This window comes from Engystomops pustulosus, chromosome 7 (assembly GCF_040894005.1).
Source record: "Engystomops pustulosus chromosome 7, aEngPut4.maternal, whole genome shotgun sequence".
Classification (NCBI taxonomy): Eukaryota; Metazoa; Chordata; class Amphibia; order Anura; family Leptodactylidae; genus Engystomops; species Engystomops pustulosus.
The window spans coordinates 70061738-70080462 of record NC_092417.1 but is presented as its reverse complement, the minus strand read 5'-3'; the positions used below and the strand labels follow the sequence as shown (position 1 = coordinate 70080462).

Genomic DNA, 18725 nt, shown 5'->3' with positions numbered 1-18725 from the left:
GGTTTGAAGTTCATCATTAAATTACTTTTATGAACATTGTAGGATTAAGGATATAGAGTAGTATTCAAAGTCCTAACATCTGGGCACATGTTGGTTTGGGCGGTGGGGAGGGGCCCCTAGTTGTGTGAAAAGGCAATGGGACACTTAATCCACCACTGCTCACCGTGTATGGAGAGGGTACCGCTTGTCAACCCTCTTCATACATATTTAAAGGGAACCTACCACCACGATTCTACCTATAAAGGTAGAACGGGTGGTAGGTGGATGTAAGGGACGCGAGGATAGCTCTTTTTAGAGTTAATCCTCACGTCCCCGCTAACTTTTGGTAAACTTTATTGAAGTAATATGTAAATTTAGTTTTGCGGCTACTGGGGCGTGGAGTAGCTGGGCAGGAGGCTACACAGTGCGGCTACTCCACGCCCCAGTAGCGACGTTACTCCTCCTACCCTGCGCATGCGCAGAACGCCATCATGACGGATGAGGGCGCGCAGCTACGAGGAGCTGTGCGCCGCACACAACAGGGTAGGAGGAGTAATGTCGCTACTGGGGCGTGGAGTAGCCGCGCTGTGTAGCCTCGTGCCCGGCTACTGTACGCCCCAGTAGCCGCATAACTAAATTTCCATATTAGTTCAATAAAGTTTACCAAAAGTTAGCGGGGACGTGAGGATTAGCTCTAAAAAGAGCTATCCTCACGACCCTTACATCCACCTACCACCTGTTCTACCTTTTATAGGTAGAATCGTGGTGGTAGGTTCCCTTTAATGGAATTATGATATACGTGAAGGTAATAACGCATTAAGAGGATAAAACTGGGCCTTCACAATTAAGCTGCATTCACACAACAATTGTGGGGATGTATGTACATCCTTATGGCACAACAAATAAATCGGGGTGTTGGTTGTCGGCAGTACTGCACCTGAACTATAAAACCGTGAGGCTCACATAATCGCCATAGAACCCCCAATACCGCCACCTCCTAATGCAATACATATGTGTTCTATTCTCTTGTATGACTGGACACTATAAGAATCTTTAGAAAGTGACAGATTCTGGGGAGCATATTCAAATAAAACAAGACATTACTGAGTACAAACCGTCATATGAAACAATAGGAACCTGACATTTTCTGGAAAACAGACATGAGAAGTACCTAGAATTGGTTAATAAAGAGAGTTACAGGTTGCATGCGGTTAGCGAGTGTGATAGGCCTGCCTCAATAAATGGGTTTTAAGAGCACGTTTGAAGCTTTGGGGGTTCGGTATTCCATGGAATTGGTGCAGCTCGGGAGAAGTCCTCCATCTTGCCGATTGTAGTTTTTTTTTGAGAGCTGGAAACCCTGGTTGTTATGGGCCAAAAAAAGGTACTAAATGAGGACCGAGAGGCAAAATACTTTGAGGAATGATTCCCAGGGACACCTAGAGCAGAATTATGTATTTTAGTTTTTTTTTTTGCTCAGAATGACGGTTACACTTTAAATTTCCTCCCTTCTGAAGATGGGGATTTTCTATAAGTGCTTAAATTTGGTAACATGGCTCTTAGAAAAAGAATTGCATATGTCTATTTTCAGATTTTGAATCTCGTGTATTTATCGAAATAACCCCTTTTTCAACACATTTGGACTTTTGGCGTTGGGAGTGCCAGCCGTCACCAAAATTGAAAAAGCTCTAGGTTAAATCAATGTAATTTTTCCTGGGGAATCTGAAACTGTGATAAAAATGGGGGTTCCCATTTAAAGGACATCTACCACCAGGATGAAAAACTGTATAGAAATGAGTCTGTGGGGCTCCACGCTCCATTAATACCTATGGAGCCCCTCAGGTTCATTTGCATACAATCCTTCATCCTAGTAGTAGATACCCTTTAAAGGAAACCTACCGTTTCAAATGGTAGGTTTAAGCTGTAAACACCGAGCACCAGCTCAGGGTGAGCTGGTGCCGGTGCTTAGTTTCGTTAGTGTTAAAACCGCGGTATCGCGGTTTTAACACTTTTTAAACTTTATAGCATAAACTGCTTCGGCGCTGCGTGCGCACGATCGTGCGCGCGCCTACATAGGAAATGCCGCAAGCCGAAGCGGCTTCTGCTATAAAGTTTAAAAAGCTTAACGAAACTAAGCACCGGCACCAGCTCACCCTGAGCTGGTGCTCGGTGTTTACAGCTTAAACCTACCATTTGAAATGGTAGGTTTCCTTTAAGGTTTTTAAGTTGCCCCCGCCTAAGGGATGGGCAGATGAGGTGCTTGGTTTCATTGGATAGATTTTTGAAAAATATATGACACATTTTTTAATTTTTTCAATCCAATGTGTATTTTGCTATGTATTCCACCATTCCACACTTTTTCTTACACCCTCTTTATTTGTTAATATGGAGGCACAGTTACTATATTGGCTACTGTGGTACTACTATAACAATATTTCCTACTGTAAGATCACCGTTTCTATGTTGGCTATTGTGGGAGCAAGCTTTGTTTGAGTTGAAAGAAAAGATTTTACAAAAGTCGATGTACATAATTTATTAACTTACATTTATACAAAATTGGAAAAAATACCAATTTATGAGAGATCTTAGTGACTTCAAAGAAAACAAAGTCATGTTACATGTTAAAAACATGTTAACTCCAAACATCCCAGTGTGCAACACCACCGTATCGGGGTATGACACTATGAGCCAAGATTGGAGCTCCAAGTATTATCAAATCTTGAGGCCCAGGTAGAGCGAAGGTCAGTACTAAGAAAAGCTCTTATTAGGGTAAGAGTGGATTCTAGACCACCCAGAAAAAAAACAAACAAACAAAAAACATTGAATGATAAACATTTTTTCTTTATTTGAGCCCAGGTTGCCCCCCTCATGTGGCATCAAAACAGCACATTGCAGGAGACCTAGACAAGAACCAGGTGAACATTGTCTATCTTCACCAAGTAATATTGAGGATATACTTTTACTCCAAATACCATTTATTATATTGTGTGCTTTAAACTTTGAAGAACATGACTTTTGATCATTACAATATTGCTGTAGCAGCCTCCTAGTTTTACTTCCATGCCTCTTCATTGTGTTTCAGTTCCCTGCAGAGAGAAGAAAAAAAAAAGGAATAAGAAAACAAAAAAACAGTAAATCAAGAATAGGGTCTGTAGTATGTTACAATGTAGGTGTGCAAGTAAAGTGTGTCTGCTCTGTTCACCTCCGAGAGGGTTGTCTAAACTGCATACAACTGTAACAAAATCTATGAATCATTACAAGAGTGTTTTTAATTGAATATGATATATATATTACTGTAGTGTTGCAATATGAAATGTCAAGCCTCAGAAATTTGATGAAGTTTTCATTACACAAAGACTATATTTTATGTGTATGATATTATTTTTCTGTGGTACAACACTTCCAGCATACCAGTACTATGCACATTGCCAGACCCCAAAGAAAACAAGGATGGCCTTACCTCTGGAAAAGTTTACTTTTATTCTTGAAAAGACTCATCCTGGAATCATTCCATCTATCAAGATAGTATCCAACAACAGCTCCTAGGGGCACCAGTGCATACGTCCACCCTTCTCGGATATGTGTAATAATATTCACCATGGTGGCTGGGAAGAAAGGTAAATACATTAATCAACTGTGAAACTGTCCACCATTGTGTGGAAAAGTAATAAAAGAATAAAGTTGCATAACTCTACCATATGCTCATATTGGGGGAGATTTATCATACGCTGGTTTAGGCCTATTGATAGATGCAGTGGGTGGCCAAAACGACACAAGCTGCTAGCTGGTGTCATTTTGTGAAAATACCACTAGGAAAAAACGTGGAATTTAAAAAAGAATTTGTGTCGCTAGAATAGCACTCACATACACCGAAACGGAGGAGGTGAACTCCGGCGTACTTCAGAGCAGCAGCGACACCTGGTGGACATCGGGCGCATGACCTTAGTGAATCCTGGCAGAGCCCGAATCAGCGTCGGAGAACGCGCCGCTGGATTGTGAATGAACCGTGTAAGTAAATGTGCCCTATTGTGTTTACAAAATGCATGTGTTACGCCGGTGACACACGTGCTGTTTTAGGTGCATTTTTTTCTTTTCATGTTTGCATCCTTGCTTTTCATATTGGTTTTTGAAAACGCATGTGTTTGTGATCTGCGTTTTGGAACTCATGTGATTACATGCTCAAACAGCATGGAGAACACAATCACTGTGTTTTTACAAATTCCAAGATACACAACTGCATGCAAATAACCTACATCAAGCACATGCGTTTTCAATATCGCAACATAAATGCCACATGCATCACCGGCCTTAACACAGTGTTAACACACGTGTTTCACAAACATATGTGTTAACGCTATTTTAACCCCTTAAAGGGGTATTCTCATCTGGGCACTTACATTCAGTTTCATTAATCGGCCAAATATAAACATTTCTTCAATTGGATGTTATTAAAAGAAATGTTCCTGTGTGAAGATAATTTCTCATAAATGTAACCATGTTGTCCCTTAGAAACGAGATAGCTTCCTCGGATACGGCCACGTCTGATAGATTGAGTGCACAAAGAAAAAAAAGCTTATTGTATATGAAATGTCTGGGGAGTTGCTGCAGGTCCTACAGCCGTCCTGTGGTAATGATTGCTGAATCCTGGTGGTCTGGCAGGGCTCTATAGCGCAAGTCTGGCCACCGCTGCCAGAGTGTGACGTGGTCGTATCCGAGGAAGCTATCTCGTTTCTAAGGGACAGAATAACTACATTTATGAGAAATTATCTTCACACAGGAACATTTTTTTTTAATAACATCCAATTGAAGAAATGTTTACATATGGCAAATGAATTTAATTAAATGTAAATGCCCAGATGAGAATACCCCTTTAAGGACGCAGGATTTTTTTGCTCATTTCTCGTTCTCTACCTTCAAAAATCCACAACTTTTTAATTTTTCCGTGTACAGAGCTGTGTGAGGGCTTATTTTGTGCGGAACAAACTTTACTTTCCTGTGATGTTATTTATTAACAAAAAAAAATGCAGAAAAATTGAAAAAAAATATGCATGTGCGTCATGTTCTTGTGGGCTCAGTTTTTACGACTTTCACTCTGCGCTCCAAATAACACCTCTACTGTATTCTTTGGTTCGGTACGATCGCGGTGATACCAAATTTATACAGGTTTTATTGCGTTTTAATACATTTTCAAAAATTAAACGAATGTTTAATTTTGGTTTACGGAGCTGGGGGAGGTGTCATTTTTTGAGAAATGAGCCGACGTTTTCATTGCTACCATTTTGAGGACTGTGCAACATTTTGATCACTTTTCATTACATTTTTTTATGTCATGTTAAAAGGTGTAAAAGTCGCATTTCAGACATTTGGCGACATTTCCCGTTTCGGAGGTCACCGCCGGTCATAACCGTTATATATTTTGATAGATTGGGCATTTTGGGACGCGGCGATACCTAATGTGTCTGTGATTTTTTTTTACTGTTTATTATATTTTAGATCAGTTCTAGGGAAAAGGGCGTGATTTGAATTTTGAATATTTTATTAATTTTCTACATTTTTTTTTTTTCTTGTTGTTTTTCACAATTTTTTAGACCCTCTAGGGTACATTAACCCTAGATGGTTCGATTGTTCCTACCATATACTGCAATGCTACTGTATTGCAGTATATGGTGTTTTTGCATATCATTCATTACAGTGAGCCACCGCTCATTGTACGGGCGCGTTCATACGTTGTGTTTTGACCCGCGTTTTCATTGCGTTTGAAACGCATATACAACAGCTGAGGAAAGGTGATCAATGGATGCATTAAAAAAAAACCGCATGCGGATTTTAACGGACTGCTTAAAAACGGCCCAAAAACGGCCTTTTTAAGTTACATTTTTAGTTGGTTTTAGTTAAATCGTTAAAAAAGGCATCCGTTTTTTGAAAACGCATCTGTTTTTGTCTGGTTTTCCGAATTTGGTTTGGTTTTCCGAACAAAAACGGCTGCGTTTTCAAAAAAACACATGCATTTAAAAAAAAACCAATGCGTGTTTTAACGATCTGAAAACGCACTACCTAAAAACAATCTAAAAACGCCACGTGTGACTTGACACTTAGGCCGCGGTCACGCGTACCGCTAGGCGTCCGTCAAAACGCGACGCTAGCGCACAGGGGAAGGTCCTCGGCCCGAACGCACATGCGTTTCCAGGGAAACGCCTGCGATCGGGAACGAGCCGCCGGTGTTTCGCGTTAAATTAAAGCAAAACACCGGCGGCTCGTTCCCGAGGGTAGGCGTTTCCATAGAAACGCCGATGCGATCGGGCCGAGGCCCGCTCCGATGGGCGCGACTTTGTCTGCGTTTGCGAGCGCAGACAAAGCGCTACGTGTGGCGCCAGCCTTATGCGGTTTTTCAAATGTTCAAATGCATTGCTTGATGTTTATTAATTGCATTCAGCTGTGTCTCTTGGACTTTGTAAAAGACCAGTGATCTTTTTTTCTATGCTTTGTGCATGTAATCGCATGCGTTTCAAAACGGAGACCACAAACACATGCGTTTTCAACTGCTTTGACGACCGAAATAAAAACGCCTCTCCAAAAAACACAGACAAAAATGCCAAATTAAGACACTTTAACCAAAAACCCATTAAAAAAGCCAACATGCAAATAAGATGCATTTTTTCAAGTATGCAAGTATTGCCAGAGCACCATCAAGAGATCATGTTCACACTGACCAGTCCAAGTGGTCTGACCATATTATAATAGACTTGGAGCAGATTAGGCTCCTTTATTTAAAACAATTCTCTTATTAAAGACTGAACTCAGTGATGATCTGCAGTCTTTTTCTTTATACATGGATACATACAGTACAGTTTATACATTCTGTCATTAAAAAAACAAAACTATCCTTGTTGTCTATAAGAACCAATCACAGATCAGTTTTCATTTCCAAAAGAAATGAATGCGGTTCTGTGATTGGTTGCCATGTCAACATAAAAACTCCCACGATGCCCGGCCGCCTTCATGGCCGGAAGTGTGCACATGTTCCCGCCGTCTCACAGCAATGGAGAGTTTGGCGGGACGTTTACACGTGGTGTTCGCCGTGTGCTTCATGTTTCCCGCCAATGAGATCCACTCGGCCGGGATAACCGAGCAGAAGCTGCTGTCCGGCGGGTTAGTGAGCGAGAACGTGGCTTCATCCACTATCATGTACGCGGGCCACGGCTGCGTTATTGGGGTGAGTGCGCACCATGCGGGGTTCTTAATGCACTTCGTGCAGCTGTGCCGTCGGTGAGTGTTTTCCCCTACATATCTGAACTTCTCGGTACTCCCCCCCCCCCCACACACACACATGATGTTGCTCCCCCCCCCCATTGGTACATTAGCACCAATACCCCCCCCCCCCATTGGTACATTAGCACCAATAAACCCCCCCCCCATTGGTACATTAGCACCAATAACCCCCCCCCCCCCATTGGTACATTAGCACCAATAACCCCCCCCCCCCCATTGGTACATTAGCACCAGAAACCCCCCCCCCCATTGGTACATTAGCACCAGTAACCCCCCCCCCCCCATTGGTACATTAGCACCAATAACCCCCCCCCCCCCATTGGTACATTAGCACCAATAACCCCCCCCCCCATTGGTACATTAGCACCAATACCCCCCCATTGGTACATTAGCACCAATACCCCCCCATTGGTACATTAGCACCAATACCCCCCCATTGGTACATTAGCACCAATACCCCCCCATTGGTACATTAGCACCAATACCCCCCCATTGGTACATTAGCACCAATACCCCCCCATTGGTACATTAGCACCAATGCCCCCCCATTGGTACATTAGCACCAATACCCCCCCATTGGTACATTAGCACCAATACCCCCCCATTGGTACATTAGCACCAATACCCCCCCATTGGTACATTAGCACCAATACCCCCCCATTGGTACATTAGCACCAATACCCCCCCATTGGTACATTAGCACCAATACCCCCCCATTGGTACATTAGCACCAATACCCCCCCATTGGTACATTAGCACCAATACCCCCCCATTGGTACATTAGCACCAATACCCCCCCATTGGTACATTAGCACCAATACCCCCCCATTGGTACATTAGCACCAATACCCCCCCATTGGTACATTAGCACCAATACCCCCCCATTGGTACATTAGCACCAATACCCCCCCATTGGTACATTAGCACCAATACCCCCCCATTGGTACATTAGCACCAATACCCCCCCATTGGTACATTAGCACCAATACCCCCCCATTGGTACATTAGCACCAATACCCCCCCCATTGGTACATTAGCACCAATACCCCCCCCATTGGTACATTAGCACCAATACCCCCCCCATTGGTACATTAGCACCAATACCCCCCCCATTGGTACATTAGCACCAATACCCCCCCATTGGTACATTAGCACCAATACCCCCCCATTGGTACATTAGCACCAATACCCCCCCATTGGTACATTAGCACCAATACCCCCCCATTGGTACATTAGCACCAATACCCCCCCATTGGTACATTAGCACCAATACCCCCCCATTGGTACATTAGCACCAATACCCCCCCATTGGTACATTAGCACCAATACCCCCCCATTGGTACATTAGCACCAATACCCCCCCATTGGTACATTAGCACCAATACCCCCCCATTGGTACATTAGCACCAATACCCCCCCATTGGTACATTAGCACCAATACCCCCCCATTGGTACATTAGCACCAATACCCCCCCATTGGTACATTAGCACCAATACCCCCCCATTGGTACATTAGCACCAATACCCCCCCATTGGTACATTAGCACCAATACCCCCCCATTGGTACATTAGCACCAATACCCCCCCATTGGTACATTAGCACCAATACCCCCCCATTGGTACATTAGCACCAATACCCCCCCATTGGTACATTAGCACCAATACCCCCCCATTGGTACATTAGCACCAATACCCCCCCATTGGTACATTAGCACCAATACCCCCCCATTGGTACATTAGCACCAATACCCCCCCATTGGTACATTAGCACCAATACCCCCCCATTGGTACATTAGCACCAATACCCCCCCATTGGTACATTAGCACCAATACCCCCCCATTGGTACATTAGCACCAATACCCCCCCATTGGTACATTAGCACCAATACCCCCCCATTGGTACATTAGCACCAATACCCCCCCATTGGTACATTAGCACCAATACCCCCCCATTGGTACATTAGCACCAATACCCCCCCATTGGTACATTAGCACCAATACCCCCCCATTGGTACATTAGCACCAATACCCCCCCATTGGTACATTAGCACCAATACCCCCCCATTGGTACATTAGCACCAATACCCCCCCATTGGTACATTAGCACCAATACCCCCCCATTGGTACATTAGCACCAATACCCCCCCATTGGTACATTAGCACCAATACCCCCCCATTGGTACATTAGCACCAATACCCCCCCATTGGTACATTAGCACCAATACCCCCCCATTGGTACATTAGCACCAATACCCCCCCATTGGTACATTAGCACCAATACCCCCCCATTGGTACATTAGCACCAATACCCCCCCCATTGGTACATTAGCACCAATACCCCCCCATTGGTACATTAGCACCAATACCCCCCCATTGGTACATTAGCACCAATACCCCCCCCCATTGGTACATTAGCACCAATACCCCCCCCATTGGTACATTAGCACCAATACCCCCCCCATTGGTACATTAGCACCAATACCCCCCCCATTGGTACATTAGCACCAATACCCCCCCCATTGGTACATTAGCACCAATACCCCCCCCATTGGTACATTAGCACCAATACCCCCCCCCCATTGGTACATTAGCACCAATACCCCCCCCCATTGGTACATTAGCACCAATACCCCCCCCATTGGTACATTAGCACCAATACCCCCCCCATTGGTACATTAGCACCAATACCCCCCCCATTGGTACATTAGCACCAATACCCCCCCCATTGGTACATTAGCACCAATACCCCCCCCATTGGTACATTAGCACCAATACCCCCCCCATTGGTACATTAGCACCAATACCCCCCCCATTGGTACATTAGCACCAATACCCCCCCCATTGGTACATTAGCACCAATACCCCCCCCATTGGTACATTAGCACCAATACCCCCCCCATTGGTACATTAGCACCAATACCCCCCCCATTGGTACATTAGCACCAATACCCCCCCCATTGGTACATTAGCACCAATACCCCCCCCATTGGTACATTAGCACCAATACCCCCCCCATTGGTACATTAGCACCAATACCCCCCCCATTGGTACATTAGCACCAATACCCCCCCCATTGGTACATTAGCACCAATACCCCCCCCATTGGTACATTAGCACCAATACCCCCCCCATTGGTACATTAGCACCAATACCCCCCCCATTGGTACATTAGCACCAATACCCCCCCCATTGGTACATTAGCACCAATACCCCCCCCATTGGTACATTAGCACCAATACCCCCCCCATTGGTACATTAGCACCAATACCCCCCCCATTGGTACATTAGCACCAATACCCCCCCCATTGGTACATTAGCACCAATACCCCCCCATTGGTACATTAGCACCAATACCCCCCCCATTGGTACATTAGCACCAATACCCCCCCCATTGGTACATTAGCACCAATACCCCCCCCATTGGTACATTAGCACCAATACCCCCCCCATTGGTACATTAGCACCAATACCCCCCCCCCATTGGTACATTAGCACCAATACCCCCCCCATTGGTACATTAGCACCAATACCCCCCCCATTGGTACATTAGCACCAATACCCCCCCCATTGGTACATTAGCACCAATACCCCCCCCATTGGTACATTAGCACCAATACCCCCCCCATTGGTACATTAGCACCAATACCCCCCCCATTGGTACATTAGCACCAATACCCCCCCCCATTGGTACATTAGCACCAATACCCCCCCCATTGGTACATTAGCACCAATACCCCCCCCATTGGTACATTAGCACCAATACCCCCCCCATTGGTACATTAGCACCAATACCCCCCCCCCATTGGTACATTAGCACCAATACCCCCCCCATTGGTACATTAGCACCAATACCCCCCCATTGGTACATTAGCACCAATACCCCCCCATTGGTACATTAGCACCAATACCCCCCCATTGGTACATTAGCACCAATACCCCCCCATTGGTACATTAGCACCAATACCCCCCCATTGGTACATTAGCACCAATACCCCCCCATTGGTACATTAGCACCAATACCCCCCCATTGGTACATTAGCACCAATACCCCCCCATTGGTACATTAGCACCAATACCCCCCCATTGGTACATTAGCACCAATACCCCCCCATTGGTACATTAGCACCAATACCCCCCCATTGGTACATTAGCACCAATACCCCCCCATTGGTACATTACAGACTACTGGAGTGGTCCTCAGGAATTGGGTCACCAGCCTGGTAGCAGATGCAGGCTGGGATGGAGCTGTGTTCAGTTGTGGAAGGTGCAGCTTTTATCCTGGGTTTAGCTGAGTGTTAGTGCTGATGGTGCGCAGACAGTTTCTCTCCTCTGACATGATGTGCTCTATAGTGAGAGCTGAGGCCTGTGGTAAGAGCATGTGCGCTAAGATCTCTGGAACTGACTGACCTCTCTGGTCAGAGGTGGCTGGAAAAGAGGACTTGCCCCTCCCTTTTCAGGGGTTTTGTTATCCTGGTCAGGCGGTGGCTAACTCTCCAATGACACTCCAGTGTACATGGTGCAATACAATTGGTAGACAGAATCGCATCCATTTAACCCTTGCCTGTTCAGGCAGAATCTACAGCTGCTGATTACCTGAGACTTACTGCATTCCCTCTTTATGAGTTGATCAGACTCACTAGATGGGTTCTAACAGGTTGAGGGCCTTATTCGCTACTCCTCTGCCCATATATTGGCAGGGGTGTTGCATATCCCCTTTGTCATCAGGTACGTACAAGTTATACCTGTAACTACTCATTCCGGCAACTGGAGCCCTGTATCGGCTGTATGCAGACTAACGCCAACATCAAGCTTGTGAAGTACTGCTACGTGCCCAACAAAGGAGAGTGCCAGCAGTTCTACTGCCAACCCGTGTGGTGCCTGACCTGTAGGGGCAAGTGGTTCAAGCGCCCGGAACAGCATCATCCAGAGACCTGCTTGTCCAGCAAATTTCTACGCCCCTCCTGTCCCGCCAGATTGTTTATAGTGGATGTTTGCATTATACAGTGAACTCTCCTTTATGCTGTTTATGTGATTTTATATCTTATAAAGTTTCTTTTTTTAAGATGCTCAGTGTTCTAATAGGTCCATGGACGTTGGGAAGATCTGACCAGCGGGGCCTGCCTCAACTTACATATGGCTGAACAGGAGGAGTGTAATGGCCCTTGTATGGGGTTATCTACTTTGTGGGGGATTGAAATGAGGTATTGAAAAATAAGGATCACTGCAATGGAGTTTTAAAATGGCCAAAAACCTTATGGAGCCCTCATATTGGGAGAAAACATTTCTCTAAAGCAATCACTTGTACATCATTGCATTTAGCTTTCTGGAGATCTGTCCAGGATGTAACTACAAGTCATGCTGGGACTTGTAGTTCCATGTAGCAGAGCAGGAATTGTTTTACTATGTAAAATAATCAATTACTGACTCTATTAACAAAATGTGTAATAAAATCTGTTATATTAAAGTGTCTTCCTTATTGAGTCTCCTCTTTTCTTTATAGAAGTGCCCTAAAATCGGAAAGGGGTTAAGCATGCGTTTTAAAAACCATACCATGCATTTGGCAGCTTTGAATCTGTTCATCTATTAAGATGCTTACAAACAGAGCAAAAATGCCATGTGTGGCAGCAACCTTGGCACACAGCAAAAGTCCATATCTAATACATGTGATTGGCTTTCCTAAGTAGACGGGTTATAAGGGCAGGTTTGAAGTTCATCATTAAATTACTTTTATGAACATTGTAGGATTAAGGATATAGAGTAGTATTCAAAGTCCTAACATCTGGGCACATGTTGGTTTGGGCGGTGGGGAGGGGGCCCTAGTTGTGTGAAAAGGCAATGGGACACTTAATCCACCACTGCTCACCGTGTATGGAGAGGGTACCGCTTGTCAACCCTCTTCATACATATTTAAAGGGAACCTACCACCACGATTCTACCTATAAAGGTAGAACGGGTGGTAGGTGGATGTAAGGGACGCGAGGATAGCTCTTTTTAGAGTTAATCCTCACGTCCCCGCTAACTTTTGGTAAACTTTATTGAAGTAATATGTAAATTTAGTTTTGCGGCTACTGGGGCGTGGAGTAGCTGGGCAGGAGGCTACACAGTGCGGCTACTCCACGCCCCAGTAGCGACGTTACTCCTCCTACCCTGCGCATGCGCAGAACGCCATCATGACGGATGAGGGCGCGCAGCTACGAGGAGCTGTGCGCCGCACACAACAGGGTAGGAGGAGTAATGTCGCTACTGGGGCGTGGAGTAGCCGCGCTGTGTAGCCTCGTGCCCGGCTACTGTACGCCCCAGTAGCCGCATAACTAAATTTCCATATTAGTTCAATAAAGTTTACCAAAAGTTAGCGGGGACGTGAGGATTAGCTCTAAAAAGAGCTATCCTCACGACCCTTACATCCACCTACCACCTGTTCTACCTTTTATAGGTAGAATCGTGGTGGTAGGTTCCCTTTAATGGAATTATGATATACGTGAAGGTAATAACGCATTAAGAGGATAAAACTGGGCCTTCACAATTAAGCTGCATTCACACAACAATTGTGGGGATGTATGTACATCCTTATGGCACAACAAATAAATCGGGGTGTTGGTTGTCGGCAGTACTGCACCTGAACTATAAAACCGTGAGGCTCACATAATCGCCATAGAACCCCCAATACCGCCACCTCCTAATGCAATACATATGTGTTCTATTCTCTTGTATGACTGGACACTATAAGAATCTTTAGAAAGTGACAGATTCTGGGGAGCATATTCAAATAAAACAAGACATTACTGAGTACAAACCGTCATATGAAACAATAGGAACCTGACATTTTCTGGAAAACAGACATGAGAAGTACCTAGAATTGGTTAATAAAGAGAGTTACAGGTTGCATGCGGTTAGCGAGTGTGATAGGCCTGCCTCAATAAATGGGTTTTAAGAGCACGTTTGAAGCTTTGGGGGTTCGGTATTCCATGGAATTGGTGCAGCTCGGGAGAAGTCCTCCATCTTGCCGATTGTAGTTTTTTTTTGAGAGCTGGAAACCCTGGTTGTTATGGGCCAAAAAAAGGTACTAAATGAGGACCGAGAGGCAAAATACTTTGAGGAATGATTCCCAGGGACACCTAGAGCAGAATTATGTATTTTAGTTTTTTTTTTTGCTCAGAATGACGGTTACACTTTAAATTTCCTCCCTTCTGAAGATGGGGATTTTCTATAAGTGCTTAAATTTGGTAACATGGCTCTTAGAAAAAGAATTGCATATGTCTATTTTCAGATTTTGAATCTCGTGTATTTATCGAAATAACCCCTTTTTCAACACATTTGGACTTTTGGCGTTGGGAGTGCCAGCCGTCACCAAAATTGAAAAAGCTCTAGGTTAAATCAATGTAATTTTTCCTGGGGAATCTGAAACTGTGATAAAAATGGGGGTTCCCATTTAAAGGACATCTACCACCAGGATGAAAAACTGTATAGAAATGAGTCTGTGGGGCTCCACGCTCCATTAATACCTATGGAGCCCCTCAGGTTCATTTGCATACAATCCTTCATCCTAGTAGTAGATACCCTTTAAAGGAAACCTACCGTTTCAAATGGTAGGTTTAAGCTGTAAACACCGAGCACCAGCTCAGGGTGAGCTGGTGCCGGTGCTTAGTTTCGTTAGTGTTAAAACCGCGGTATCGCGGTTTTAACACTTTTTAAACTTTATAGCATAAACTGCTTCGGCGCTGCGTGCGCACGATCGTGCGCGCGCCTACATAGGAAATGCCGCAAGCCGAAGCGGCTTCTGCTATAAAGTTTAAAAAGCTTAACGAAACTAAGCACCGGCACCAGCTCACCCTGAGCTGGTGCTCGGTGTTTACAGCTTAAACCTACCATTTGAAATGGTAGGTTTCCTTTAAGGTTTTTAAGTTGCCCCCGCCTAAGGGATGGGCAGATGAGGTGCTTGGTTTCATTGGATAGATTTTTGAAAAATATATGACACATTTTTTAATTTTTTCAATCCAATGTGTATTTTGCTATGTATTCCACCATTCCACACTTTTTCTTACACCCTCTTTATTTGTTAATATGGAGGCACAGTTACTATATTGGCTACTGTGGTACTACTATAACAATATTTCCTACTGTAAGATCACCGTTTCTATGTTGGCTATTGTGGGAGCAAGCTTTGTTTGAGTTGAAAGAAAAGATTTTACAAAAGTCGATGTACATAATTTATTAACTTACATTTATACAAAATTGGAAAAAATACCAATTTATGAGAGATCTTAGTGACTTCAAAGAAAACAAAGTCATGTTACATGTTAAAAACATGTTAACTCCAAACATCCCAGTGTGCAACACCACCGTATCGGGGTATGACACTATGAGCCAAGATTGGAGCTCCAAGTATTATCAAATCTTGAGGCCCAGGTAGAGCGAAGGTCAGTACTAAGAAAAGCTCTTATTAGGGTAAGAGTGGATTCTAGACCACCCAGAAAAAAAACAAACAAACAAAAAACATTGAATGATAAACATTTTTTCTTTATTTGAGCCCAGGTTGCCCCCCTCATGTGGCATCAAAACAGCACATTGCAGGAGACCTAGACAAGAACCAGGTGAACATTGTCTATCTTCACCAAGTAATATTGAGGATATACTTTTACTCCAAATACCATTTATTATATTGTGTGCTTTAAACTTTGAAGAACATGACTTTTGATCATTACAATATTGCTGTAGCAGCCTCCTAGTTTTACTTCCATGCCTCTTCATTGTGTTTCAGTTCCCTGCAGAGAGAAGAAAAAAAAAAGGAATAAGAAAACAAAAAAACAGTAAATCAAGAATAGGGTCTGTAGTATGTTACAATGTAGGTGTGCAAGTAAAGTGTGTCTGCTCTGTTCACCTCCGAGAGGGTTGTCTAAACTGCATACAACTGTAACAAAATCTATGAATCATTACAAGAGTGTTTTTAATTGAATATGATATATATATTACTGTAGTGTTGCAATATGAAATGTCAAGCCTCAGAAATTTGATGAAGTTTTCATTACACAAAGACTATATTTTATGTGTATGATATTATTTTTCTGTGGTACAACACTTCCAGCATACCAGTACTATGCACATTGCCAGACCCCAAAGAAAACAAGGATGGCCTTACCTCTGGAAAAGTTTACTTTTATTCTTGAAAAGACTCATCCTGGAATCATTCCATCTATCAAGATAGTATCCAACAACAGCTCCTAGGGGCACCAGTGCATACGTCCACCCTTCTCGGATATGTGTAATAATATTCACCATGGTGGCTGGGAAGAAAGGTAAATACATTAATCAACTGTGAAACTGTCCACCATTGTGTGGAAAAGTAATAAAAGAATAAAGTTGCATAACTCTACCATATGCTCATATTGGGGGAGATTTATCATACGCTGGTTTAGGCCTATTGATAGATGCAGTGGGTGGCCAAAACGACACAAGCTGCTAGCTGGTGTCATTTTGTGAAAATACCACTAGGAAAAAACGTGGAATTTAAAAAAGAATTTGTGTCGCTAGAATAGCACTCACATACACCGAAACGGAGGAGGTGAACTCCGGCGTACTTCAGAGCAGCAGCGACACCTGGTGGACATCGGGCGCATGACCTTAGTGAATCCTGGCAGAGCCCGAATCAGCGTCGGAGAACGCGCCGCTGGATTGTGAATGAACCGTGTAAGTAAATGTGCCCTATTGTGTTTACAAAATGCATGTGTTACGCCGGTGACACACGTGCTGTTTTAGGTGCATTTTTTTCTTTTCATGTTTGCATCCTTGCTTTTCATATTGGTTTTTGAAAACGCATGTGTTTGTGATCTGCGTTTTGGAACTCATGTGATTACATGCTCAAACAGCATGGAGAACACAATCACTGTGTTTTTACAAATTCCAAGATACACAACTGCATGCAAATAACCTACATCAAGCACATGCGTTTTCAATATCGCAACATAAATGCCACATGCATCACCGGCCTTAACACAGTGTTAACACACGTGTTTCACAAACATATGTGTTAACGCTATTTTAACCCCTTAAAGGGGTATTCTCATCTGGGCACTTACATTCAGTTTCATTAATCGGCCAAATATAAACATTTCTTCAATTGGATGTTATTAAAAGAAATGTTCCTGTGTGAAGATAATTTCTCATAAATGTAACCATGTTGTCCCTTAGAAACGAGATAGCTTCCTCGGATACGGCCACGTCTGATAGATTGAGTCAGCCGTCCTGTGGTAATGATTGCTGAATCCTGGTGGTCTGGCAGGGCTCTATAGCGCAAGTCTGGCCACCGCTGCCAGAGTGTGACGTGGTCGTATCCGAGGAAGCTATCTCGTTTCTAAGGGACAGAATAACTACATTTATGAGAAATTATCTTCACACAGGAACATTTTTTTTTAATAACATCCAATTGAAGAAATGTTTACATATGGCAAATGAATTTAATTAAATGTAAATGCCCAGATGAGAATACCCCTTTAAGGACGCAGGATTTTTTTGCTCATTTCTCGTTCTCTACCTTCAAAAATCCACAACTTTTTAATTTTTCCGTGTACAGAGCTGTGTGAGGGCTTATTTTGTGCGGAACAAACTTTACTTTCCTGTGATGTTATTTATTAACAAAAAAAAATGCAGAAAAATTGAAAAAAAATATGCATGTGCGTCATGTTCTTGTGGGCTCAGTTTTTACGACTTTCACTCTGCGCTCCAAATAACACCTCTACTGTATTCTTTGGTTCGGTACGATCGCGGTGATACCAAATTTATACAGGTTTTATTGCGTTTTAATACATTTTCAAAAATTAAACGAATGTTTAATTTTGGTTTACGGAGCTGGGGGAGGTGTCATTTTTTGAGAAATGAGCCGACGTTTTCATTGCTACCATTTTGAGGACTGTGCAACATTTTGATCACTTTTCATTACATTTTTTTATGTCATGTTAAAAGGTGTAAAAGTCGCATTTCAGACATTTGGCGACATTTCCCGTTTCGGAGGTCACCGCCGGTCATAACCGTTATATATTTTGATAGATTGGGCATTTTGGGACGCGGCGATACCTAATGTGTCTGTGATTTTTTTTTACTGTTTATTATATTTTAGATCAGTTCTAGGGAAAAGGGCGTGATTTGAATTTTGAATATTTTATTAATTTTCTACATTTTTTTTTTTTCTTGTTGTTTTTCACAATTTTTTAGACCCTCCAGGGTACATTAACCCTAGATGGTTCGATTGTTCCTACCATATACTGCAATGCTACTGTATTGCAGTATATGGTGTTTTTGCATATCATTCATTACAGTGAGCCACCGCTCATTGTACGGGCGCGTTCATACGTTGTGTTTTGACCCGCGTTTTCATTGCGTTTGAAACGCATATACAACAGCTGAGGAAAGGTGATCAATGGATGCATTAAAAAAAAACCGCATGCGGATTTTAACGGACTGCTTAAAAACGGCCCAAAAACGGCCTT

At 43.5% G+C, this 18725-nt stretch overlaps 2 protein-coding genes across 2 annotated transcripts; both read right to left on the bottom strand.

Moving 5' to 3' along the window:
* Positions 1-2796: 2796 nt before the first annotated feature.
* Positions 2797-3860, bottom strand: LOC140068815 (NADH dehydrogenase [ubiquinone] 1 beta subcomplex subunit 1-like). Its single transcript, XM_072114200.1, has 2 exons — positions 3437-3860; positions 2797-3062 (listed from the first exon to the last, which is right to left on the bottom strand). Exons 1-2 carry the CDS (start codon positions 3601-3603, stop codon positions 3029-3031), a joined length of 201 nt encoding a protein of 66 aa, XP_071970301.1. The 5' UTR covers positions 3604-3860; the 3' UTR covers positions 2797-3028.
* An 11881-nt stretch (positions 3861-15741) lies between these two features.
* Positions 15742-16805, bottom strand: LOC140068814 (NADH dehydrogenase [ubiquinone] 1 beta subcomplex subunit 1-like). Its single transcript, XM_072114199.1, has 2 exons — positions 16382-16805; positions 15742-16007 (listed from the first exon to the last, which is right to left on the bottom strand). Exons 1-2 carry the CDS (start codon positions 16546-16548, stop codon positions 15974-15976), a joined length of 201 nt encoding a protein of 66 aa, XP_071970300.1. The 5' UTR covers positions 16549-16805; the 3' UTR covers positions 15742-15973.
* Positions 16806-18725: the final 1920 nt, after the last annotated feature.